The 27469-nt window shown below is 45.6% G+C and overlaps 1 protein-coding gene across 8 annotated transcripts in view; it reads right to left on the minus strand.

Moving 5' to 3' along the window:
- Positions 1-27469, minus strand: part of SMARCD3 (SWI/SNF related, matrix associated, actin dependent regulator of chromatin, subfamily d, member 3) — a 77945-nt gene that overhangs the window by 42082 nt on the left and 8394 nt on the right. Inside the window, exon 1 of one of the 8 annotated variants that reach the window (XM_059865426.1) lies at positions 12458-12625. The exons of 3 other annotated variants lie outside the window; for them this stretch is intronic. Coding sequence is in view for 4 of the 5 variants with exons in the window: in XM_059864986.1 (XP_059720969.1) it covers positions 10436-10513 (78 nt within the window). In the remaining variant the exon portion in view is untranslated. Of the gene's footprint in view, positions 1-8979; positions 9196-10435; positions 10716-12267; positions 12434-12457; positions 12626-27469 lie in introns of those variants that run through there. 4 more of the 8 variants (XM_059865075.1, XM_059864986.1, XM_059864896.1 and 1 more) reach the window with 4 other exon arrangements.

The raw sequence follows: 27469 nt of genomic DNA on the forward strand, positions 1-27469 counted from the left end.
ATAAAAAAGGTCATGTCTCAGATCAAGCCTTTAAAAAAAAAAGAAGAAATGGATGTGGTAGTTTGTCAGCAGCCCCTGTAGGCATTCCAAAGCCCTGGCATTTATGTTGTCTTCTGCATGCTCTTGAGAGACGCTGGGTCAAATCACAAGCTTAATGCTGTACAAGACACACAGTGAATCCAATTCTGAATTCTAAAAGCTTATAGCCATCAAGGAAAACGACCAGTAAAAAAACGACTGCCTGTAAAATGCAATTGAAAATAGAGAGATGAGCTTAGTCCCATCCTGAGAATTATCAATATGTATATGTCCACATATGTGCAAAAAATACAGACACACACACTCTCTAGGCATTTGAACCAGGATGAAAATAAGAATAACCATACAGCAAAAGCCCTCTGAAAGCCAAGTCCTTCTACAAAGTCTTTTAAGAAAACCAAGAGGTAATGTCATCCATTATGGATAAACAATTGGTTAAAGGATAGAAATGAGGCAAAAGTGATTGGTTCTGAAAACAAAAGAAAGGCATATGTGAAGTTCTACTGGGACGTCTCCTTTTCAGCATATTTAAAACAACCTGGGGAAAAAAAAGAACCAAAAAAAGCCAGGAAAAACCAAGTAAGTGAAGAAGTTTGTTGGTAATGCTAAGTTATTCATGCTGACAAGGAGGAAGGCCAGCTTCAAGAACTGCAGAAGGACTTTATGAGACAGAATGAATGCTTAAAAGGAAGATGCAAATGTAGTTCAATGCATATTGAACTGAATTACAAAAGGGAAAAAAACAATCCAAGAATCACAGACAACGCAATGGGCCCTAAGCTGATTGCTGTCCAGCAGAACCTTGTTTAAACAGACACTTCCAGAAAATATTGGTTCACTGGTTACTAGAGGTCAAAAAAAATCATAAAGAAAAGAAGTAAGAGCGGAGGGAACAGAGGATATCAGTGTGCCATGGCCATGGTGTGTCTACAAATGAAGGTCTGGGTGCAGCTCTGGCTCCTGCAGCTCAGTGATAGCAGAGCAGAGCTGAAACAAGGACAATGAATGGCACAGAAATTCTTAGCATATGGAACTGCATCCAGGGAAGTAAAGGTAAATATGTTGTGACTTTTCCTCTGGAAAGAGGTGATCCAAGGTGATCTAAAGGGGCATTTGCTAGAGCTCTGCAGAATCATGTGTGGCATGGGGAGGACATCCAGGTATTGCGTGTTCACTGCCCCTGCCAGAATAGCAAACCCTAGCCATCAGCAGAGGGGTCAGGCTCACAGACCACTGGAGGTGTGAGTTTGTCACACTGTGGATATCAGCCTGTGGAACCCTCTTCCAAAAGGGTGCTAACAACATGGAAGACATGCTTGGCTCGATAGCTGCAGACTGCGAAAGTACCTGGAAGAAATACACTACTGGACCCCAAGGTGAGATATGTGCAGCCCTGAGGGTATGCAAGCCAGTCTGGTGGGGGTAGGAAGAAAATATCTAATGCACAGTCAACATATATAATTATTTTAAAAAGTTTATATCATCTTTATCTCATTATTTCTATGCTTTCTAAATATTTATATATGTATTATAATAAAACATAATTCTAAAAATAATTTGGACCCGCATCTCCAAATTAACCATCCAAATCCACTACAGCTCCCAAAGCCCCGGCTCAGCGTCCTCCCTGATCACCACAAGTCTGAGATATTCCTCATGCTTCTATCTATAAAGGAAACTGGAGAAAAGAGAGAAATGGATGATCAGCAAAGAACCAATATGGGCTATAACTGGTACAGACAGAGAAGCAAGGTAGGAGAGTCACTAGCACAGGAATCCAAGCAGATGAATTCAGCACGTGTCAATGTAAGAAAGCAATGGCAGGTGTGGCCACAGAGAGAGCAGCAGGCAGCAGACAGACCAAACTGCAGCTTTGTGCAAAGCTCCAAATGCCTTCTGCCATGAGCCTGAAGCCCCAAGAACAGCTGGAAGAGAACAGTGCTCGCTGTTCCCGTGCATGCGCCCCGACCCTCTGACCCAGGCAGAGTCAGCGGACAGAAATGGCCCAGAAAATGCTTCTCTCTCGAGCCTGTATTTAAGTTCTGTCATCTGTCAAGCCACACATTGTGGCCTCCTTCCAGCAAAGGGCAGACCACCGGGCCAGCTGCTGCCTGTCAGTCAGCTGGGGACATCTGACAGTCATTCAGAAGAGCCCAGATCCTGAGCACAGCCATCTCACAGAGACTGACTGACTGGCTACATGGATAAAACTGAAGGCCCACTTTGGTGCTACTCTAAAGGACAACTTAGGGCTTGAAGAACAAGGTCAACAAGCCAAATTTACTCTCGGTCTTGGTCTTACGTTTTTGAACTTTCTTCAGTTTCCTTTGTTAAGCACTAAAAGAGAGAAACAGAGAAAGGACAAAAATGAGAAAAGAGAGGTAGCTCTAGCAAAAGAACATTCAATCTCATCCCTTGATTGCCTCATTCCTTCACCTGTCCTCATGTTCCTACCTCTGAAATCACTCATAGATAAAATATTACTCACTCCGCACCTGTGCAACTGTCTTCCTGCTGCAAGCCTACCAGACTCCCAAGATACAGAAATGCTTTATTCATTTAAACTTTGATAAAAGAAGAACATACAAGCAGTATCTCACTGTACCTAAAAGTTTATTTTGCTCTCAAACACACGTGAGATACAAGAGAGTGATGGACAATGCTTCAAATTTTTCACAATAGTGACATTAAAAAGGAAAAGTCTTCATACTAAAGAGTATTCCAATACTATTATGGCTTTTGAAAGAGATCTTGAAGGTGCATCTATCTGCAGGTTAGGATCTGTCTCTCGCCCTCTTCCTCAGCAGGATGGAATCTATCTTTAACAAGAAGCATCCATAGGAAACACTGCAGTGCAAAGCAGCACCAACACATCCTCCTTCCTGGAAAATCACCTACCTGAGACCCCCATCCCTGACCCATCTCTGTTTGTACCCACAGTCCTATCTCCTTTTTACCTCCATTGATTCCATTTGCATGTATTAATCTGCACAATCACCTCATTGGACAGAGGGCAAAACCACTGTTGGCCATAGGAAATGAGGAAGACCACAGCCTGTCCCCAGCTGAAAGGACCACTCTCACAGCTCTGAGAAGGTGAAACAGAAAACAGAGCAGGACAGGACAGCATCAAGGGAAAGACACAAAGGCACACAACCAATATTTCATGCAGGTATACTGGTCCCCAAGAGTTCTGCTGACTGCCTGTGTACATGTGCACAGCCCACCACTGCTCTGGCTACAGCTGATCAAACCTGAGCATGCTGTCAGTACAGCAGAACACCACACCCCTGATACCTGCTGCCATAGCCCTTCACTGCCGTCCACTGACCAGTTTCCTAAGCTGTGTTTGGCTTGTCTGCTGTTTTCCTTGCCTGAACTTCCTGTCACATCAGAGCTCTGCCTCTGTCCTCTTTGTCATCCTTAAGTGAACTTCTGTCTGACAGCAGTAACGAGACAACATTAGAGCAGTGCTTTTCTGTGTTCTTTGACTGCAGAGTCTTTTCTCAGGGGATGTGCATCACAGCAGTCAAAATACAGAAGTAGAAAAAAAGGAGTCCTGTCTGGACATACCAGTAAGAGGAAAATAACCTGGAGAACTGACAGGTGAATGTAAAAGAAAGTGTCAAGAAACGTAAAGCAAGAACACCCACAAGAGTCCTCGGAAAGACTGAACAGAGAGCCAGGAGTTGCTGCATTGCAGCTGAGTGCTAAGCTGCACCTACAGCAATCTCCTGTCCTGACAGACTCCATCCACCTCAGCACCACACAGGCGGCTCTTACAGCTGGCTCGTGGGGAACAGCCACCAGCTTCTTGTTAACAGAGACACTGACAGATTCTGAGAAGAACTGCACCAAGTATACAAATAGCACATTTCTTAATTAAAAAGGAGCCTCCAAGAAAAATGGAGAGAGACTGTTTACAAGGGCCTGGAATGACAGAACAAGAGAGGAGGGCTTTATACTGACAGATAGTAGGTTTAGATTAGAAGAAAATTCTTTACTCATGAGGCCCAGGTTGTGGCTGCCTCATCCCTGGAAGTGTTCAAAGCCAGGCTGGATGGAGCTTGGAGCAATCTGGTCTAGTGGAAGGTGTCCCTGCCCAGGGCAGAGGGGTGGGACAAGATGATCTTTAAGGTCCCTTCTAATCCAAATCATTCTATGATTTCTATAGGGCATAAACATAAGCAAGAGGAGATATGTGATGCTGTCTGGAAGTAAGAATGAGTAACTAGAAGTATATGGAACCCCTAAGAAATTTAGACTAGATTGATACTGTGTGATGGCAACAAGTTTCTGACTGCACAAATGGTTTCCCAACTGGATGTGTTGTTTCAAAATGGGCCCTTAGAAGTAGAACAAATAAAACTGGCACAAGGCTTCTCTGCTCCTTAAAAATATAGATGTTACTTCATGAATTCCCCTTTTTAATGTCTATGAATCTTTTAGAGGCTGAGTAAGCTGAAACATCAGTATCGCAATTCTTGCTTCCTGCCATATTCACCTTCCTCCATTTCCCAAAACCTCTCGGTCTGTAAGTCCAAGTGTTCCAGGTACCACACACTTTAATATAATATTCACAACAATCCAGAAGTCTTTAACTAGGAAAACTTCCCATTCACAGGACTGTGAATTGGAACACGAGATTAAGTTCAGTTCTATTTCATGCAGGTCTGTTCACAGTTCAGAATAATCTGCCACCAAGTTCAAGTGGTGCTTTTGGATGCAACCAAAAGAAAAAAACCCAAGAAAGCCTTTGGAATTGAAACAACTAAACCTTACAGACCAGCTTTGAGTTCCACCACTGCTGTGATATAATGTATAGAAGGGATTTTGTGTGAAGATCTACCAGAATGCACCTCTTGAAAAGTATGGCTTTGGGAGGGAGAGGAACAACAGACCTCTGCAGCACCATGACTAGCTTGGAGAGAGAAGAAGGTGGTCAAGAGCTTGTTGTCTCTTCCCTTACAATAATCAAACAACAGCTGGCAGGATCAGATAATTCCTTATGCAAGATAAGCTGAAAAAATTTCTGACACAAAACACTGACTGCTAGAAGCTTAGAAGGGTTCAGGAAGATACCATTAGACTAACATCCATAAATAAAAAATCCACAGAGAGGCACTACACAGAGGGCAGCTTTGGGTCAGAAGGCTCCCAAGCTCCAAATCAGAGTATTCGTATGAATGTATGAATGATCACTAAGGTTTTGCCTTGTTCTTGCACTTCCATGCTGCCTTCCACTGCCCCCATTCTACATGGGATACTGAACTAAATGATCATCAGACTATTTTCAAAGTCCTACAGTATTTTTTTTTCTTTTTAGAAAGAGAAGAGCAATTCAAACATCTCACAGATCCATTGTATCCATACACCTATATTCATCAGCAAATCCAAGTTTTCTCAAGCAGAAACTCAAATTTGTTTAACAAGCCCATATTGCACAAAATCACAGTGATCTCAATTAAAGCCTTGACTGGCATTAATGATTTTATTTTCTTCATTATGCATCAACCTTTCTCTCTTTGACAGTCTGAAATCAGTCCAGGACTAGAAAAGGACAAACCTTCAATTTCTACCAGCAGCTTGCTCACATAGCTGAACACTGTACAAGGTTTTCATTCTAGCTGCCCCCTGTAACTACCTTCCCAATCAAATTCCTTGCCGTAAGGTTTCTTGACTTCTCCAGGCTGCCCTACTCGCCCCAAATACCTCCCTGTTGACCACAACAGGGAACATGCCCACAGCAATCCAGTGCCTCCATTCTAGGCCCCGTTCCCTGAGGATGCCCTTGCAGAGAAAAGCACGCAGGGAGCTCTGTGGTAGAAAGTGGAACAAACTGTCCAAAACAAACGGTTCATCAGGCTCTTTTCTAGCCATTCCAGTGTTAGCTGGCTTATGCTCTGACAAGACAGTACCTACACCCATGACAAAAGAAAAATTAGTAGGATATTTTTCATTAGCAAAGTTCTACTTTTTTCAAACTTGGCCATACTCTTTGCACCTCACTATGGCCAGTAGTGATCTCTACAACCCTGTGACTGAGTGGCAGAAACAGTCACATTTATTCACTTAAAACTAAAACAGAAAACTAAATACACAAACTAAAAACATCATTCGATTTTGGGAAAATATCTTTAGTTTTTCCCATCCTAATAAAACCTCCATAATTTTTATAATATACTGAAATATGAGTCCTTGAGATCATGCAGTTCTTCCTCCTCTCAAAGAAGTACTACCAGTATCTCCATCATCTCTGACAGACATTTACTTCTTTAACCAGTACCCAAAAGCCTCCAATGACAGAGATTTTACAATTAACATAATCAGTCTCTATACTTAGAGATTATAAATAAAACAAAAAAATACCCCTATTCCCTCACTGACGAAGCCTTCAGAGGTGTCCCACTACTACTGCCCTCTGAGTTTCCAGTATTTTGGCTTTTTAGTCATACAGATTACAAAACCAGAAAAACATTATTGTAAGCATATGCCATGGATTTGCAATTGCTTCTGTGTTATTCCCTGCCCCACTTTCCAATCAGACTAACAGTTTATGTGATTTCTTATTAGCTAGACACTAGGCAGCTCACAGGACATCCAAGCCTTTCTCCTGAATAGTGACATTTCATTTAAACCCACCATGGATTAGGAGATGTAAAACTCATATATGAAATTCATTGCTTACCCCTTTTTCTAAATCACTGATAAATGTTATAGATCCTCCATAACCATCAGACCTGTTGTTTAGTCTTTTCTAACACTGATGAGTTATTTATCGTATATATTAAATATTTGTTTACATGCTGGCATGCTCTGACACTCTTCTTTCACTGTTGTAAATGCCATTTCATATGAGAGAGTTTATGCATTCACCATAAAATCCTAAGACCAAAGAAGTAGACAACCAAACAAAAAGAGGACTGAGGATAAGGAAAGCAGTCACATCAGCGATACACAGGTTTGTATCAATCTCGGAGTGGAACTATATTAAACTGTAGAGATTAGCAGGAACTACGAAATAACACCTATTAGCAGAAAATAAATAAGGATAAGGACTTATATTGCCACAAAGAGCTTCCTAAGCATAGCAGAGAGGACAAAGATTAAGATCACTATAGGAAAAAGAAGGTGATTTGAACTGACAGCAAGTACATTGTAAATACAGCTATGACTCCAGAGTTAAGAAAGGCACATAGACCTTTATAGGGGTATCTGGTGGATAAAAGGCAAGAAGATTGGCTTTGGAAGGAAGATAAAGTGGGAACAGGAAAAGGACACAGCAGCAGATGAAAAAGGTCAGAACAAGGGGAGAAGAAAATGAACCTCTCAGCAGGTTCTTGTGTACAGATGACACAGCCAAGGTCACCAGCACAAGGCACCAAGCAAAGGTTCCTGCAATCCAGTCACAAGAGGACAGATGTCTGGACAAGAGTTTTGACAAGACCAGCACCACGGACCTTCTCAAGACTAAACAGGCAGATACCTGTTTGAGTAAGAAAAAGACAAAAGAGAAAGAAACAAAGAAAAAAGCAGGGGAGTGAGACACAGGCAGGAACCATTTAAGGGATCCAGCCAGCAATGAGGCCTATGGTAGGAACTAGAGGATAGAGGAAACTGAAGAAAGTTATGACCTGCAGCAAGAGTAGTAACTTATTCAACAAAATGTAAGGCAACAGCTGGGCACCTAAAGAAATGTCAAAAAGACTGCCTGAAATGTACTACTGGAGAGCAGAAAATGCATTGACAAAAAGATAACAAACATAAATGTGGTGATTAAAGCCATATTTGTCCATACAAATGCTAGAAAAACAGAGGAACAACAACAAAAAAGGACTAAGTAACAACATGAAGCCTTTGGGGGGGGGGGGGGGGGGCATAATTCTTCCCATAAAAATGACATGCAAGATGCTGATGAACCTGAACAGGAGTAAAAGCATAGTAAAAATAAATAACTGAAAGAGATTTACCCTTTCTAAAAGCCCAACTGCTGACCAGAGGTGTAACAAACTATCAAGGTCTCATGAAGGAGAGAATGAAGCGTCCCACTTGAGAGTTTTGACCTTTGAAAGATTTCACCTTTCAGGGGGATCCCTTCTGCCTGGGACAAATGAGGAAGAAGACATCATCTAAGCTGGCAATATGGAAAAGCACAAAAGCAGGATCAGGTGCACAAGAGCAAAGGGCAAAGTGACCTTAGCCAAGGAACATATGTTTCCAGAAAGATCAAGTGAATCCAAGAGCTACGTGCCCATAGGAAATACTACAGAATTATCCTGTTAATTTAAGTGTCAACAAAGAAAAAAAGATTTCTCACAACATTCTACCTCTGTTTACTTCTCCCCATTTTTTTGAGGGGGGAGAGAAAATAATTTTCAATAACCAAATTAAATAATGTTGTCATAGAATAAACAAATTAGGCATTTGAAGAAATTACTGGTCCCTGAAATTAAAGCAGAATCTGACTCCAAGAAATTCCACTAAAGTCTGCTATGCAACTTGATTTTTCAATGAATTAATTCAGGTGTTGACACACTTTGGGTAGTAATAAAACAGAGGAGCCAGCGCTAGGCAAACTCAAGGTAATGGCTGGCATGGCACATTCTCTTATTTGGCAGGATACAGGGCCTGGAGAGAGAAAATGAAGTTATAGCTTTTTTTCATATTTTTAAAGTAATGGAAGAGTGACTACCCCAACCCATGTTCTGATCAAAATGAACCCGAGATGAGGAAAAACTAAAGGAAAGAACAAACCAGGCACCAAAGCAGAACTAAAGGAGATAATAATGAAGGAAAGGAGAGGGTGATACAAGAGGTGTTCAGGCACCAGGACAACAACCAAGAAGCCCCAGCCTTGGCAACAAGAAGCAGGAAGATATATAGAGATATTCCAGGCTAATGCATATATTCAAGTAAGATGCCACTAGCAACAAAACTCACAGGGTAGAAAAGGCAGACTTTCCTGGCATCCAAATAAGTAATGGAAATGAGTACTGCTATATTCATTCCAGTATAAATTAAAAATTTCCCAGGCTTAAGAGCCCTGCATGCTGCTTTCACATGAAGGCCAGCTAGATGTGGAATAAGCAAATTCACATAACTATTTTTGCCACTCTTCTTGATACTAAGGGAAGAGCACTGGTGTGCAAATGCCAAGGGAAACTTTAGAAAAGGCAAAATCATCCCATCTGCCACCCTCCCAACTTGCTTCTGGTTCTGCTCAGATACAGCCATCACAATCCACACCACCTTGACAAACCCACATGTCCACAACTAAACCACTGCTACCACCTGCACACCTGCTCTCTGTCACCCCCGAGCAGCTGCCAATCTCGTTCAGCCTGCTCCTGTTCACTGGCACCACGTCACCTCCTCACAGCTCCCACCACTGCAGAAGGCCACCTCAGAGTCCCTGGCCCTGCCAGACCCACCATATCCAGGATCTAAAGGACACACACAAGATCCTACACATCTGGAGTAAGCCTGAATCATGGAGACAACTAAATAGTCTGCCTTGAGCCCCACAGGTTTCTATGACCTCTCTACAAGAGCCCCCACGTGATGTCTTCAAAAAGGTGTCACAGGAGGTGCCAGGATCCTCAAGAAAGAAGCACTCGAGAATATCAGCATCCAAATAATATCATATTCCTTCGGGCTCTTTAACAGCCTTATTTCTGTTCAATGTGTATCAATGCTAGAAATCCAAATGTTATAAATGGGGACTGCTCTCAGACACTAGAGTCATTTAAAGAACGTTTCCAATGGCAGCAAAACAGGGTGAGCATTTCCCCTTAAATGGAGATTGAAGACCTGATTCTTAAACAAAAGCTGGAACATTTTTAAAGACCTAAAGGATTGCTTTAATTAAGCATGGCACCCTGAAATTCTCTCGTGGGTGAGTTTTCATAGACTGTTACAGACCTGCAGAGCTAATCTCTTCAAGCCCCTGAAAGTCACCTGTTAAGTAGCCAGAGGATACAAACGAGCCAAGACTGAAGACAAGAACCAGAGGCAGCACCCCAAGGCTTCATCAGGCTCTCATCAGAATTGTTTTCCAAAACACAAGTTTGATTACAGAACAAAGTGTCCTACAAGCCCATATGGGTTAGATCCAGTGCAGATTCTGCACCATGATCAGGCTGAAAAGCATGCTATTCACCATTCATGGAGAATCACAGCAAAAAGCACAGCACACATCCCCCCAGACACAAGCCTGTATTAACAATGAATCAGTGCATAGGCTGGGGGTTCTACAGACCCCAGTGTTCTCCTGGTGAGGCAGCTACCAGCGCCCCAGGAGCACACTGCAGGAGCCGATCCAGCCCAGCACAGAACCTCCAGTTTCCACTCATCCCTCTATTCAGAGCCAGCCAGCTCACTAACTTTCCCGACTCACCACCCCATGGACCAGAAACTCAAAAAGTTTGCTTTTCGTAGCTTTGCGAGCCCCTCCTGTAACTTCATCTGTAGCCATCAGGGTCTGCTCAGCCTCTCTCACTCTCTCTCTTCCTCTTTCTTTCCCTTTTCTGCCTTTTTCTCCAACTCTCCCCTCTGAGTCCTGCTGGGCTCTCACACTTCTAATAGCACGGAGTGGGGAGGGGGCCCCTTCAGGGCCTTCCTGACGGCCCACTCGCGCTCAGCCTCAGCTGCTGCATTCCTCCACTGATAAGCCAGAAATAGTTTGTGCTGCCGGGCTCTGTCTGTTTACTCTGCAGGGACAGAAAATCCAGCTTTTTAAACCTCTCTGTCCAAACAGCAGAGATAAGCAGGAGGCAAATTGAAAAACACGTCTCAGTTTTCCCTGGTAGTGCTGCAGCCTCTCCTCCTCTGCATCAGGGATGGGAAATTCTGGGGCAAGGGGAAGGGGGAGGGGGCAACTTCAACAGTGACACAGAGCTCAGCACCTCGCAGAGATGTTTTCCCATTAGAAAATGCAGCAGGCGAGCAGTGGTTTTCCCTTGCTCCCACTGCTCCTCCCGCACTGCATTTCCAGGCCCTTTCCCCAGGGACCTGGCAGGCAGCACACAGAAACATTCGCTGGCAGCATTTCCAGCATGAGAGACGAGAGCTAACCCCTCTGGACAAGAGAGAAGCAGCGGGAGGCCTGAGCTGGGAACAGGGAGGGACAACATGTGGAAGCGAGGGGAAAGAAAGTGTGTGAGATCAGCAGAGGAAGGGGGTGGGGGGCAGCATGGCGGCACAGCTCCCACGGCTTGTTTCCAACCCCCACTCCCACCACCTCTCCCCAATGACCACGCTCGGGATGCTCTGCTACCACTGTGATGGATCCTCCAGAGACCCCAGGATGACTGACAGACGCAGACAAATTATTAACACCACAGCTGCTGTAAGACATCAGCAGTTCACTGCTTGTCACACAAAGCCCTGCATGACAGCGTGACATCCCAGGACACTGCTGGGAACATGAAGTCCAAGGGGGAAGGGAGAAGAGAGCAGCAGCCCAGCCCCTCGGCGGCGCTGGCAGCACGGCGGCCATTCCACGAGCCGAGCGTGGCTGCTCCATGATGGCCGAGCCCGCAGTGAGGGCCCGGGGCACCGATCTGCTTCCCGGCAGCTCACCAGGGCCCATCTTCCCTGGTCTCCCTTAACACAGCAATAGGCGAGATGTTGCCAGGTTACAAGAGGGGTTTATTCTATTCCTCTGCTTGAAATTCTTGTCTAGGGGCTGTGAATTTTCTGGCAGGATTGCAAACAACAGGATCAGATCAGAAACAAAATTATTCTGCCCTCAATCCAATAATAAAAACAAGCACAGAAAAGACACTGCACTGACTAGCAGTGAAGGCCAAGCCATGAAGGTCACATGGCCCTCTGAACATGGGGATGAGGACCATGACTTCCACTGATTTTTGGGGTCACCCCAATCTAAGTGCTAGTGTGTGGCAACAGCCCGAGGAATCACAGAAACTTAGGGAGGGTGAGCGTGGTTATCAGCTCCCCCTCTCAGCCCCTCAGAAGGAATATGCCAAGCGAATCAACATAGACTTGCCTTGTTTTGTACTGGAAAAATTCCTTAAGTTCTAGCTGAACTAAAGGCACATATAATCTGGAACCAACTGCTGCATGTCTGCTGAATGTGGTCATGTCAGGTTAACTTGATCTGGAGAGCTTTTTCCAACCTAAAGGACTCGAAATTCTACATGCCAGCGCGACTGGCAAGGCAGCATGCAGCTGGTATCTGCCATGTTTTTTAAACCCCAGACTCACACAGGAATGCTGGCTCCCATGAAGTAAGCCCCTTCCCTGCTCCCGGCAGACACCCTGCATTTTCCTCACAGTATGCACTAGCTGTGGGTGCCGCACTGCCCGGCGGTCTCAGCAGTCCCGGCCATGGGGGGCACCGGCCCCGGCCCGTGCGGCTGTTTCCCCCCTGGCGGGGAGCCGTGCGAGCCCGCACCGTGTGAAACACCACCAAGGCCGGGCCGCAGGGCTCCTCCAGCAGCCGCCGTTACGGGCCCGGCGCGTCCCGCGTCCCTCTCGGTGCGGGCAGGGGTGGCGGTGGCTCCGGGCTGAGGCGCGGCGCGCGGTCCCCCCTCGCGTCCCCCCGCGCTCCGTCGCCAGCACCATCGGCACCGAATGGCAACGGCGCGCCCGGCACGGGCAGGGCGTGCGCCTGCCACGGTCCCGGACCCGCCGCGGGCGGGCGAGGACCGGCCCGGGCCAATCCGCCTGCCCGGGGCCGGGCAGGGCCGGGCCGGGCCGGGCCCGGCGAGCAGAACCGCGGCGGGCGCAGCGCGGCCCGCGGCCTCGGGCGCGGCGCGCGCATGCCCGGCGCGGCCCCGTGAAGGTCAGCGCGCGCCAGCGGGGACGCGCGGGCGGGGGCGCTTTAACCCCTCCCGCGCCGCGCCCGTAGCGGCACCGCCCGCGGCCCGAGGAGCCGCATGGAGCGGGATCTGGCTGTTCTCGAGCCGGGCCGGAGCCCTGAGCCCTGGCCCTTTGTCCCCCGGCCGGAGCATGCGCTCGGCTGCGCAGTTCAGGTTTTTCTATTTTTCCCCTTAGCTGCAGATACGGCATGGAGGCGCAGCCGCTCCGATCTCCATCAATAGGCACTGAGTCCCTTCTGGAGCAGGAGAACATTTGCTATGAAGTGCTACTAATTTAAGCTGAAAACCATACCATATATATTGTAATCTGTCTGGATGTTCTTAACAGACATCCAGAACCAGGTTTCCTTGAAAATCAAATTCCAAGGCCAGCCACTTGAAAATTACGGAATGGCAGCCCCACTTCAGCCGTTGACTGAGTAAATGTAAAAAAAAAAAAAAAAAAAAAAAAAAAAAAGTTTAAAAATCTTGTAATAATAAAAACTCAGCTCTTAGCATTATGGTGGTTCTCCAAGCACTTTAGAAAAATCAGTACATGCAGCTCTTATGTTTTGCAAATGGAAAATACGGTACAAATGGATGGAAGTGACTTGCCCAACATTACCTAGCTGAGAATGAAACCCATTTCCTGTGATTCTTCAACACTTCACAATAGTGTCCAGGAAAACTACTGTGTGAGGCATTTGCACAAAAGGGTGAAGGTTACCATGCAAGAATGTCATTTCCCATATTAAGAGAAACAGCAGATAATTTTATTTTAAATTGTTTGGATTTCTAGTTTCCCAACTTTTTTTTCCCCCCCATAGAAGTGTAGAAAATAGTTTTCAATGTTCTTTTAAAAAGTGAATGATTTAACCCAAGTGATCCCCAACTGCTGCAAGTATCCTGGCAGCTCCCAGCCATCTCTGACCTGGAAGCTCTCTGTGCCGTGGGGTTCTGTGCAAGGCTTGTGTTCCTCCATTCATTCCTGGAGGCTGAGCACGTGCTGGAGCCTCATTCCTACTCACTTTCAGCTCGCTTCATGTCCCATTCCCAGACCACTTCATTTCAGAGAAAGGTTGATCCCCTTCCCTGGTACTTCCTGGGGCACTGGGAGCCCACTTGGTGTGTGTGGTTTGGTTTAACTTCTGTCATTCAGGGCTTTTCAGGCTGTTAAACTAAGATGGTCTGATTAGAAAAGAGATTAACCAAGTTGTTTTAGGGAGACATGTTTGCTGCTACTTGCCATTTTTTGATCTGTAGGTAATTACAGAAGTAATGAAAGTGCTGATTGCCTTAAGCAGGTGTGATTTCCCTCACCCAAGTTTCACTTAAGTCAGCATCACTCTTTTCACCGAAACTTAGAATATCTGCAATGGTTTTGGAATTGATACAACGTGGCATAGAAGACATGCTGGAACCAGAAAATATCCCAAGACGAAGGTTCTGCTTAATCAAAAGAAATGTCCACTTGTTCCTGAGTTCAGAATTATTCAATAGTCTCATTAAAAATATGGATAATGTACTTAGAGAACATGCTTATTCAATTTCCTTTGGAGAGGTTACCAGTTTGCTACAAGAGATTATGAAAATTAAAGTCCTGAGGACTTGGAGATGTGTCCTGTTTTTTTCAAACCACAATTCCATCTGAAACAGTGCAGGGTTCCGCATAAGGACATAAACCAGCAACTATCTAAACAGAAGATGGAGAACTGGCTGAAGAGACTTTTTTTTTAGAAAAAACATCTGGGGATACGATAGATTGTAAGCTGAATGTGAGTTAACAGTACTACACTGTCACAAAAAAACCACATAAACCCCAGAAGATCAGGAGACTGCAGGAATGCTGCCCCACTGCTCTCATCCCCTTGGTGGCAGCACAGGCACTGACAACTGTACTCTAGATTCTTCATTTTTCCTCATTCTGTCTCTCCTCCTTCTCCCCATCTCCTGAGCTCTCCAGGCCACAAGCTGTTCCAGCTCAACATTTACTTAAGGTTGAAAAATTAAATGTTGCCAGAATTGCTGAGGAACTCTTCCAAAGCAATTCTGTTGTGGTATGAATTATCAGTGTCTCATCCAGACCAACCTTTGCATCAGAGGAAATGTGAGAGAAACCAGGAAACCAGGAAGGTGAAGGAAGGACAGTAAGTGTGACAAGAACTGTAAGGTCCAAACAAGATAAAGAGAAAACAACAGTTTTCAGGTGCCCAAAAGGCTGCTGCAAATACAGGGAAAAGCTGCTCCCCATACACAGAGTACAGGAAATAACAGCTTGAATTTCTCCCAGGAAGATTTATGTTAGATATTAAGGAGAAGCACAGCAGTGACAGTAGAGATGTTCTGGGAGAGTTTGTCCAGCAATGATGGGACTCCTCATCACCAAAGGTTTTTCAAGAGCAGGTTAGACAAGCATCTATCCAGAGTGATGTAGGTGGTGTGGATTCTGACCTGGTGTGGATTCTGACTGTGGACAGGACAGAGGACCAGCTGATTTCCAGAGGTTCCTTTTGCCTTATTTCCATACAGAAACTGAAATTTTGTAACACAAAGGTTCCTTTCTCTGTTAGGCCTTTTCAGTATGTGTTTCTAAAATTTATTGGGGAGGAAGTGGTGGAAAGAAGGAGGGAAGGAGGGAGGGAAGGAGGGAGGGAGGGAGGGAAGGAGGGAGGAAGTGGCGGAAGGAAGTGGCGGAAGGAAGTGGCGGAAGGAAGTGGCGGAAGGAAGGAAGGAAGGAAGGAAGGAAGTGGCGGAAGGAAGGAAGGAAGGAAGGAAGGAAGGAAGGAAGGAAGGAAGGAAGGAAGGAAGGAAGGAAGGAAGGAAGGAAGAAAGAAAGGAAGGAAGGAAGGAAGGAAGGAAGGAAGGAAGGAAGGAAGGAAGGAAGGAAGGAAGGAAGGAAGGAAGGAAGGAAGGAAGGAAGGAAGGAAGGAAGGAAGGAAGGAAGGAAGGAAGGAAGGAAGGAAGGAAGGAAGGAAGGAAGGAAGGAAGGAAGGAAGGAAGGAAGGAAGGAAGGAAGGAAGGAAGGAAAAAATAAGACAGAAGTGTTTGTCTCTGTCTCTGAAGGTTCCAAACATCATTGTGAAGAGACAGAGAGAGAAACTTATTTCTTGATTATTTTAAAAGTAATCAAAGGCAGGGATGCTAAAAGACAGAGAAATATATAAAAAATATATGTAATATTACAGGACACAAAATAATGAGTCATCAGAATTATCATCAACCATACTAATATTTTAGTCAATTCTGTTTGACATCATGGTAAGCTGTCTAGTTCTAACATGCCTTTACCTCCACTTTTCCATCATCAGCATCCTCACCATCCCTCTTTACACCGAGTGTGCAACAGCCGTGCACAAACATCTTCAAACATCTGAGCAAAGAACCAGAGCACTGCAAGCAGCAGCCACAATCCTCATCCTCTAACCCAGGGCCAGAGCAGAGCTGCAAAGTGTGAGAGGTTAGTAGTAAGTAAGTTGGGAATAGAGATTTGAATTTTTCAGAAGTGAATGAAATAGAGGAATTCTTGGTGGATAATCCTGAGGGAGCAGAGAAAAAGACCTATCAACAACTACCCTCAAACCAACTGCCCCCTTAGTCCAGAAAGTGTATCTTCATGATATTTGGTGGTCAGAATGATGGCTTTGGGGTGCGTTTGGTAAGAGCATCTAGAATATTCACCTGCTGTCACTCACTGTCAGAACAGAGCTGAGGGAACCACTGGTTCTTCCCAATGAGGGTGGTCAGGTCCTGGCACAGGTTGCCCAGACAAGCTGTGCCTGCCCCATCCCTAAAAGTATTCCAGATCAAGTTGGACAGGGCTTGGAGCAACCTGGTTTACTGGTTGGGCTGGAAAGTCCCTTCCTACTCAAACCATTCTACAATTCTCTGATTCTATGTATAATCAACAGCAACCATGTCACATCTAACCTTTTCAGATATAAGATTATTGTGCAACACTTTAAATCTTGGTATTCCTTCAGGATAGCTGCTAAAAATCCGAGTTCTGGGGTTTTGTGACTATTTTTATTTACTCTTATCAACATTGTCCTTAATGGTCCTTTGTGTCTAATGTTCACATTTTGAAGCATTTCTGCATACTTGTCACATCCACATTCACTCCTCCTTTTGTCAGACTAAACAAGTGAAAATGTTATTTGCCTTCTTAAAACTCTGTGCCCATTTCTCATCATTCCATCTTTTTCTGTCAGTCCCAGTTAACCTGGCTAGAACAAGGGCAGACAGAACTGTACCTCCAGTGCCCAGGCCACATGCTGGTGTGCCAGTAAGACTTTTCTCACAAGCAAAAATCTATCAAACCTCACCAGGCTCACAGCTGCCTTCCACAAAATCCTGACAGTGACAGCTCCGTGTTCTCTTGAACATGAACTGAAGTACCAGGCTGTTTCTCCTTCCTAAGCACTGTCAATAGATCGCTTCTGGCATGCAGTGCTTACTCCAGTGACAAGGCCCCAGGTGCATGGCTGTGCACTGTACTGGCACCAGATACCAGCTGGTTCTGTTTGTGTAGTTCACAGTCAAGCAGTTCTTCCCACATAACCTGTTCTCTTCTGCTTCAACAATACCAATTTGCATCAGCAGCAAATTTCACTATTACATTGCCTATTTTTGTGCCATGGGCATTAGTGAAAATATTAAATAACACCAATCCCTAGAGAAATCCTGAAGAGACTGCAATGTCTTTTGTGTCTTCTTTACTGAGCTCCTTCCCTACTCTGCAGTTCTGCTTTACCTGTCTTCTGAGTCCCAGCCAAATTTTCAGATCACACTGTATCAAAGGCTTCACTCAAGTATGGACAAGAAAGACACTGATTCCTTTGTGAGGAATCAATCTACTTATCTGAGAAAGAGTAGATTAGTAAACTTAGGCTGCTTTTTCATACCACACATACCCTTCCCATGCTCAGTTATTTTCTCTTTCAAAAATAATCCTTGAGCCTTGCATGGACTTAGGATGAAGCTAGTGCATCTGCCTAGAGTACTCTTGCCCTTCTGTATTGTCAGAAAACCTACAGGATTTCCTGTTTGTCAGGAGTCCATTACAGTTCATTTTGATTAATACTAGCAATGCTAGGAATTATATCCTATTCTCACTGAAAATCATTTGAAAAGTGTCCATAGTTTAAGCAAATCAATAGTAAGTATATATGGACTGAAGAATGTTTTCATAGGCAAAGCTGCTTAAGAATCGAGCACTAGGAGGCTGGAGAAAGGACAGAACCAAAGAAGGAAAACAGAGCAGTCTTGGCATGGACTGTCTCATAAATCCAGCTCCCACTTCAGCTGAACTGGAAGGACAATTAACAGGGGAATACAATCATGTCAGCCTTAGAACACGATGGAACTGAGAGCAAGCAATAGTGGTGATCATAACAAAAACTGCATTGCCAGACAAGGCAGAATGTCTTTTAAAATTATTTTATTTGGCAGAATGATTACAACAATTACAGATTAATTCAAAAAGTCAAAGTTAATCTCAAACAGTACATCATTGCAGCAAACAATGGCTTTGGAAAAAAAACAACAGCCGCCAGTGGGAAATTGCAAATGTGACTTAGAGGCAATGTAGTAAAACATTATTATATGTCTGAAATTCTTAATAGGAACGTAATTTGTATGTAATTTGTATGTAACATAACTGAAAAGTTATAAACAGGTAATAAAAACAAGTGGAAGGAAAATTACTACTATGGACTCCAAGGTGGGTTTTATGTACAGGTTTTTTTACCTCCTTCAAAGATCTAAAAGAGAGAAGCAAAATATTTGTAGATTAAATCCTCACACAAGAAGATTTTGGAAAAGTTTCACAGCCAATCAGGAGAAAGGATAAAAAACTCAACTCAGCCTAAAATGTTAGACAGGAGATTTAAGCTGGAAAAGATCAAGCTGATGGAAGATAAATCCTGAGGTGGAAGAACTGTGCTATGTGTGTAGGGCAGGTAGGATGGTTTGCCAATCCTTTCACTGCTGACTCACCCAGTACATAACTCCATGTATGAAATCACAGGACCATGAGCACAGCAGCTCGTGGCATAGGAACATGATTACAGCACTTGGGCTCCAGCTGGACAATGGGCTTTTGGCTAAGGCCTATCTGAGCAACTGAGCATTGCAGGAGTGGAAACGGCCTGGCTACAGCACAGCACAGCACAGCACAGGGGCTGGTCTGCTGCTCTCCCTCAGCAGAGCACGGGCACAGCAGGCTGGCAGCTCCCAGCTCCCAGGCACAAGCTGCCTTTGGCCGGGGCCACCCGGCAGCCAGTGCGCACCTCAGCGATCTGGGAGAAAGCACCTCTGAGCCACCAGGCACACAAGTGCTGCCACAAGTTACTTGTTAAACCATCTTCCAAAGGTGCAGAAGCGTAATCGAATCATTCTGGCATTCAGTGCTTTTCAAAACAGAGTTTACGCTGGAGAACTTCCAGGAGAGGGATGTGTTTGTGCAGGGCCATGAAGTGGCAGAGGGAGAAGAGCTGAGTGTGTTGTACTTTGTGTCATATTCTGTGTCACGCCACAATCCTTCCCATTCTTGGGACTCACTAGTTTCTGGTTCCTGAGAGTATAAGGAGGTTCAGCTAAGAACAATGTCATCTCTGACTCTGACAGTTTGCAGATGAAGTTAGTGGATGGAAATAGAAGGAGCACAGTGGAATAGAGAACACCAGCCATCCCGACAGGCATGCCAGCTGTCTGGCTACACTTGTTTGGAATAGCCACCAAATTCCTACCCTCTGCACCCATCCCTGACACCTGTTTTCAGATCAATTTATACCCTGCCTGCAACTTGAAACCATAAAAATAACACCCTTGTGTGGGATTTTGACTACCTTATTGTCTCTTGGGAAGTAACTATGCTTCTTCAAAGAGATTCCCTAGTGTTCTGATACATATATCAGAATACACAGCCAAGCTGGTATATATACATATGATACAGCAACACCAAATGCTAACTATAAATATTATGCCAAATAATAATACATAAATATCTGCTAAGGTTATAGAGAGAAAGGCTTTCTAAATTGTTATTGTAAGTCTGAGATACCATGAAAATTAAAACAGTATTTCTTTAAATCCTTTTAGTTCAGATCTTGGACATTAATTTTCAGTAGCGTATTCATCTAATCTAAGAAAGCATGAAACAAACCTAAAAAATTAGTGAAAAGTTTATGTAATGGAAAGTTAATCACTAATATTCCAATAATAAGAAATATAGGGTATGCTAAGAAATATTCCAACACAAAAAAAGCTTGTCATATTTCTGTTCTTCAGAAAAGGTTCTTCTATCACATAACTTACTCCTTTTCTGCTGTGATTGATCTTTAGCAACTCTTCCACTTGGCTGATTTTATTTTGACAGTTACTCATTTTTTCTTATCTTCTGTTTCTCCACCTCCTTCTATTCAAGTCAATCCTTCCTCTCCCCAGTTCAAGCTCCTGCTGTTGTACATCACAAAACTGCAATTCTGTCTCTTCTGAACTTGGCAAATACTTTTTTTTTCACACGGATTAAATCCTCTTGGAATGCCACAGGCAAAAATTTGCTCTGAAATTGTCTATATGCAGTACAGATACTGCATATAGATAAGGGCCCAATTCTGCATCCCTCTGCATCCCATTGGCCTTATGCATTTGCTGATTTTACCCTGCCTTGCATCCACTTTGCCATGCAACCCCAGGATGCCTTTTCTCTTCCACAGTGCTGCAAGGAGTCAGCAGCTCCTTGTAAGAGATTATTTAATCAAAATCAGTTCCAGACCTGCATCCCTCTCCTGTTATGGCCTCATTGTAAGGCTTATGATCTTCCCTTATAGTTCAACTCCATTTGTCTATCAAAAGATAAAACCTCTTGCCTGCCTGCAGAAACAAAAGGTCTCTGACATTTCAAACGAGACAAAGCCCTGAAGAAAACCCCCAGAAAATTACTGTTCTGTCTGGCAGCTGGTGAAGAATGGACCACATACATATAACTCCAATAATTAATATTTCAGTTCTTGATCCTGTTGCAGTCTCCCTGTAGCAAAGCATCTGAGAGAGCAGGAACACGTGAAATGCTTTTTCTACCATTTGCCTGTGGCTGGAGGGCAGAAGGCCCTCAGTCCCTATCTTCAGACTGATGAAGCTGTGACACATTCTCCTGATTCCTGTAGCAACAGGAATCTGCTCCCAGACTGACAGCCCACCTCTCCCTCCTCCAGAAAGCTTCTGAACACCCATGCTGTTAGAGATGATCTGTCTGGTCCCTTTTCACCCTGAACATGCACTGAATTCCACGGTAACTGGCACCTCACAGGACGGGAGTGCTGTGCAGCCTTTAGGCTCTTCAGGAAGGGCAGGCTGGGGGCTGAGGAGGAGGAGCTGCCCTTCAGCCAAGTGTGTGGCTGGAGCACTTAGAGCTCCATCTTGGGATGGACAGAGCATGAGCTGAGAGCTTGCAGACCAGAGTTAGGATCAGAGTTATCAGGTGGACCAGCATGTAGCACCATGGTAGGTGTCTGCTGCAGACCACCTGCTGGGGGAGAAATAGTGAGACCACAGACAGCAGGAAAAATCCCCTTGTCCACAGTCTCTGGTCTTCATGGAAGACTTCAACCACCCCATCTGCTAAGGGCACAACAGAGCATGGCACAAGCAATCCATGAGGCTTCTGGGTCACACTGACCATAAACTCCTAACATGGGCAGCTGAGGAGCAGACAAAGAGAGGTGTTCTGCTGGGCATGGAAGGACTGGTCAGGAACGTGAAGGTCAGAGCAGCCTTGGCTAGACCATGAGATGATATGTCAGGAACATGAGAGGATGGACCAGGGTAGAAAAAAATCAATCAACTGGAAAAAAGAGAGTTCCAGGAGATCTGGTTGATTTTCAAAAATCACCTCCTCCAAATTCAAGACTGGTTCATCCCACAGGCAGGAAATTAATCAAAAGCAGCAGGAAGCCTGCATGCATGAACAAGGAGCTCCTGACTGAGCTGAACCATTACAAGAGGCAGAAGCAGAGACAGGTGACCCAGAAGGAATACAGAGACAGTGTCCAAGCTTGCAGGGATGTAATCAGGATAACAAAAGTCCACCTGGACTTCAATCTAGGGAGGAACATGAAGGGAGGACAGAAAGGTTTTTACAAATATCTCAGCAGTAAAAGACAGATAGGTGAGAATGTAGGCTTACTGGGGAGGGGATTTGCTGAGAATGAACACAGAAAAAGTTGAAGTACTGAATGCCTTCTTTGCATGTTTCTTTATTGGCAAGATTGGCTGTCAGGAATTCCAGGCTCCTAAGACCAGTCTGAAGCTAGGAAGACTTGATGTCAATGAAGGAAGACAAGATTAGGGAATGTTTGAACCAGTTGGACAACAACATGATATACAACAGGTGAACAGATTTTTACTTAGAAAAGATTGCCCAAAGAGCAAGTTCACTCCATCACTGCAGATATTCAGAAGATCACTGAACTTGGTAGTCAGCAAATTGCTCAAGCTGACCCAGCTCTGAGATGGGAGGTTGGAACACACAATCTCAAGAGTTCCTTTTAAACTTCAACCATTCTGTGATGTTATTATTCTACTCAGGAAAGACTTAAGCATGACAAGTAACTCAATCAACTTGCCCAATCAACATGTAGTGAATTTGTATGAGGAACCACAGCCTGGAGCTGAAACAAGGCAAGGACAAAACACCTGGAGTGCCTTTACCTGCAAGCATATATGCTAGTCCAGCAGCAGCGACTGAAAGCGGTTTTTTGCCTTAAAAGGTACATTAGGGAGCAAACCAGTATGCTAATGAAGGTAAGTCATGCATTTCTGTTTTGCTATTCTTTAATGCAGGACTAGAAAGAAGCTACTGGAATGAAAAGCAGGCTGTTGATGAAAAAAACTAAACACTGCTTAGTAATACCTACACACAATACATAGAAATGCATTCAAAATGCTGCTCCTAAAATAATTTTCTCAGTTGATCACTTTGAAATGATCAATGTTCTGTTAGTGCTTCTGCATCCCATGCCTCGTATTTAAAAAAGATGAAAACATCAAACCTACCATGCTTCAATCCTACTTCTGGTGCCAAACATGAGTTGGCTCCCTTAAAAAAGAATCACAGTGAGTTTAGAAGAAGTGGTGCCTATTGTACATAATTTGCTTACTTTATTAGCAGTTTTATGTGGTGGATCTAGTGCAGATAGGCCTGTCAGTGTCTCTGCACAATTCTCCTTTCAGACATCAGAAAGGGCTGCTGAGATGCAGACTTGGAAGAACCGTGTCTCTCGGGCTGTTGTTTGAGTCCACCCTGGCCCCCAGGCTCTTACACGGACGAAAGCCAAAGACGAGAAGCGCTCTTCTCCACGCGGGGACAGGGTCCTGTTTGCTGGCTTGGGAAGGGACCCTCAGACTCGGGCGACCCCCAGGGAGGAAAGAAGTTGTCCCCTTCTTGCAGGGGACTTTTATACCCAAGGAATGGGGGCAGGGGAAGAGGACCACGGGCAATGGGGTACCACGGAGGAGGGGGGAGGGTAGGGACAACCAGGGGACAGACCACCAGGGGGTAAAGGGCAGAGGGGTGTATGAGGAAGAGACCATGTGATGGGAGAAGGGAATATCAATCCATGTGACACAACAAACTGTTTTGTCCAATATAAGGACTACTCAGTGCAAATTTCAAATCACCCAGTGCAAAACAACAACTAAATAAACTATTTAGTGCAATACAACACAGACTCTTTGCATATACGTTGTTTCCTGTTTTTTCAGATCTTTCTGTCCACGCCTTTGAAAGAATCAACATCAAACATTCTCTGATGCCTCTCTGGATAGCAAAAATCCTACTTTCCTTATGGGGAGCTGCAAAGAACTCTTTAATGCTGGCAGTTAGGAAGGAATTCCCCAGATGAAACAACACTGCATAATTAATCAGTTTTACACAGGGAGCAGGAACACTTCCAGTTCACTCCTCCTTGTCAGCTGCAGGATCAGAGCACCTGAATGTGCCCACAGCCTCTGCTCCAGGGAGGAGCAACGAGCTGGGAGCCTGCGCTGAGGAGCTCTGCACAAGCCCTCCTTGAGCACCCCTCCAGTCCGTTGCCATGGGAACAGATAGATGCCTTCCTGTTGCCAAGGAGACAGCCACTGGCTTTTGGAGACTGTGCCCAAAGCATTTCAGCATCTTTAAGACCATAAAGAGTGTTACACAGTCATAATCACCTCCCCCAGTTAAGCACATCAATCACTCTTCATTCCTGTTTTCAGAATATGTTTTAAGCGTTTTGCTAGAATATGTCAGATTATCCCTAATATCTGGTTTTGATATCAACACTTGAAATGACATTGTCAACCTACACACCTCTGCATGCCTGTCTTTTCTCCTGCTGTCCTGCTGCTCTTTCAATTCACTCTCACTGATCTAATGTGCAATAAAACAGATTCCTTCCTCTCCACAGGCTTCCTGTGGTCTAGAACTGCACTTCCAGAAAAGCTGGCTGGCAAAAGGCAGCATCCATCTCTCCTCTGTCTTTGCCACTTGTTTTAGCCAGAACATGTCTATAAAATCAGCCGGCTCTGTGCACCGGAGGCCCCAGGCAGCAGCAACAGCACACGGCAGACTCCTGCCAGCCAGGGCGGGAGCAGCTCCCGCAGCCCGGCTCAGCAGGGACACGGTCCTGGCAGGTCCGCACTGCCCTGGAGCCCGGCTCAGCAGGGACACGGTCCTGGCAGGTCCGCACTGCCCTGGAGCCCGGCTCAGCACGGACACGGTCCTGGCAGGTCCGCACTGCCCTGGAGCCCGGCTCAGCAGGGACACGGTCCTGGCAGGTCCGCACTGCCCTGGAGCCCGGCTCAGCACGGACACGGTCCTGGCAGGTCCGCACTGCCCTGGAGCCCGGCTCAGCAGGGACACGGTCCTGGCAGGTCCGCACTGCCCTGGAGCCCGGCTCAGCACGGACACGGTCCTGGCAGGTCCGCACTGCCCTGGAGCCCGGCTCAGCAGGGACACGGTCCTGGCAGGTCCGCACTGCCCTGGAGCCAGGCTCAGCAGGGACACGGTCCTGGCAGGTCCGCACTGCCCTGGAGCCAGGCTCAGCACGGACACGGTCCTGGCAGGTCCGCACTGCTCTGGAGCCTGGCTCAGCACGGACACGGTCCTGGCAGGTCCGCACTGCCCCGCTGCGGCCGCCTTGGCCAGGGCACCGCGGGGAGCTCCTGCAGCACGGGACCTGTGTGGAGGTGGATCTGCACTGCAGCCATGCAGGAGGAGCAAGGCGGTTCCCTGGGCTGCAGGATGCAGTGCTGGTGCCACCCAATCCCGTTTCACATTCTCCCTCCTCCCTCACCCAAGCTTTTTCCCCATCCTTCTGAAAAGCCTGCACTGATACTTAAGATTTGCAATTTGGGGAGGAGTGTCAACTGAAATAGGGGCCTCCTGCTCCATATACCTGATGTGGGGAAGGAGACCCTGCTAGGGTCTGAGCTGAAAGGATCAATGGACAGCATGTCTCGTAATGGGCAGGCCTGGTGGCTTGGTGTTCCTGGCAGCTTTTCCACCCTTCCGCCTCAGTGTACTGACTGAACGCACTGCAGTGCCCTAAGACTGAAGGGGAACATGGCCCACTTACTAATCACAGAAGTACAGAATCATTTAGGTTGGAAAAGACCTTCAAGATCATCAAATCCAACATACGTCCAGCACTGCCAAGTCCACCACTAAGCCATGCCCACAAGTGTCATGTCTACATGTCTTTTATCTTCCTGCCAGGAACGGTGACCCTGATACTTCCTTGAGAAGCCTGTGTTGGGGCTTCAGAACCCTTTCAGTAAATAAGTATTTCCCAACAATTTGAACCCGTTCGCCAGGCTGAGCCCCTTCCCAGCTCCCTCAGCCCCTCCTGGGGTTCCGTTCCCTTCCCAGCTCCACTCCCTGGACACGCTCCAGCCCCTCCATGTCCTTCTTGCTGCGAGGGGCCCAGAGCTGCCCCCAGCACTGGAGGTGGCTCAGCAGGGCCAGCACAGGCACAAGCACTGCCCCGGGGCTGTGCCCACACCAGTCTGGTATAAGCCAGGTGCCCTTGGCTCCTGCCCACCTGGGGGCATCCAGGCTTACATTCAACTGAACAAAAACCCCAATACCCAAAATACTTTGTGCTAGTTTTAAGCCTGTCGCTTCATAATTTCATCACATGCCTGTATCTTCTATAAATTCTAAGTCCATTTGTGCTTTACCTTTCCTCAGTTGTGGCTGATGATCTCTAGCACTTTTACCTTCATATATCATTTCTCTAAAGAATTCACACATGCCTTCTCTGATGGAAATCTCTCCACCTCTCACTATCCTAATCACTTTTTCTAGAATTCCTCTTGTTCTACTAGTCACTGCATCTTAAGGGATATGAAACTCCATTCTCTCTTCATGACACAGGAGAGCCACAGATTTATACAATATTACAACAGTAACTTCAGCTTTGTTAATTCATTTCCTGTAATATCTAACATCAAAGTTTCCATTTTAATCACTACTGTTAAGCTCAGGTTTACAGAGAACTCTCTAAGAAGATGCCAAGATTTCTTTCCTGAGCTGAAAGAGATCATTTTAGCAATGATGTGGCTACATTAGCAGGTTTATTTTCTTTATGCACTTTACATATAAATTTATTCTGCCATATTATCATCCAGTTTTGAAACTCTTCCTCAATCCTAAGAGACAGATTTAGGTTCTGTTGCACCAAATAATGTTGCATTATCATCTAATTTTGTTGCTTCATTACTTAGACCTTTGAAAATCATTCATCATACACTGAGCACCAATGGGGAACCAAAAAAGCACAGAAACACAACATTTATTCATCCTTCTACAGCCACCACCATCAGCAACTCCTGGTGTCCCAGGGATTGCTCTAATCCAGTTCAGACCTCTTGAAAGCCATGCCAGCAGTTTCCTAAAGGCTCATCAGTCAGTGGAAGTCAGCTCTTGGGCTTTGTTGCCATTATCCCTTGACTAGCAGCCTAACAGTGTCTCTCTTTTTCTGTAGCACTTTCCCCAATTACCTATTATCCCCTTTGCATGGAGAACCTCCTTGACTGCCTGACCTTAAAGAGGAAGAGGTGTACTCTCACCTTGCACTTACCCTTACGTTCCTGGCAAAATTCACCAGGAAGTGCAAATTGCTGCCCCTGGGGAAGGACAACCCCAGGCATCAGAACATGCTGGGGGTGACTCAGCCCAAGAGCAGTTTGTCAGACAAAAACCCTGAGTGGAACCCACAGGGCACCTGGGCTGCACTGGCCCCAGTGCCAGGAGGGGATCCTGCCCCTCACTGCTGCATGGTGAGGGCACAGCACTCCAGCAAGAGAAACATGGACATACTGGGGAGTGCACAGAAGAGCCATGAGGATGACAGAGGGACTGGAGCATCTCTCCTGTGAGGAAAGGCCAGGAGTGCTCAGTCTGGAGAAGGCTCATTGATGTATATAAATTCCTGATGGGACCATGCAACGGGGATGGACCCAGGCTCTTCTCAGGGGTGCCCAGTGACAGGATCTGATGCTATGGGCACAAACTGAAACACAAGATGTTCCCTTGGCACATCAACAAATAGTGTTTTACAGTG

This window comes from Haemorhous mexicanus, chromosome 1 (genome assembly GCF_027477595.1).
Source record: "Haemorhous mexicanus isolate bHaeMex1 chromosome 1, bHaeMex1.pri, whole genome shotgun sequence".
Taxonomy (NCBI): domain Eukaryota; kingdom Metazoa; phylum Chordata; class Aves; order Passeriformes; family Fringillidae; genus Haemorhous; species Haemorhous mexicanus.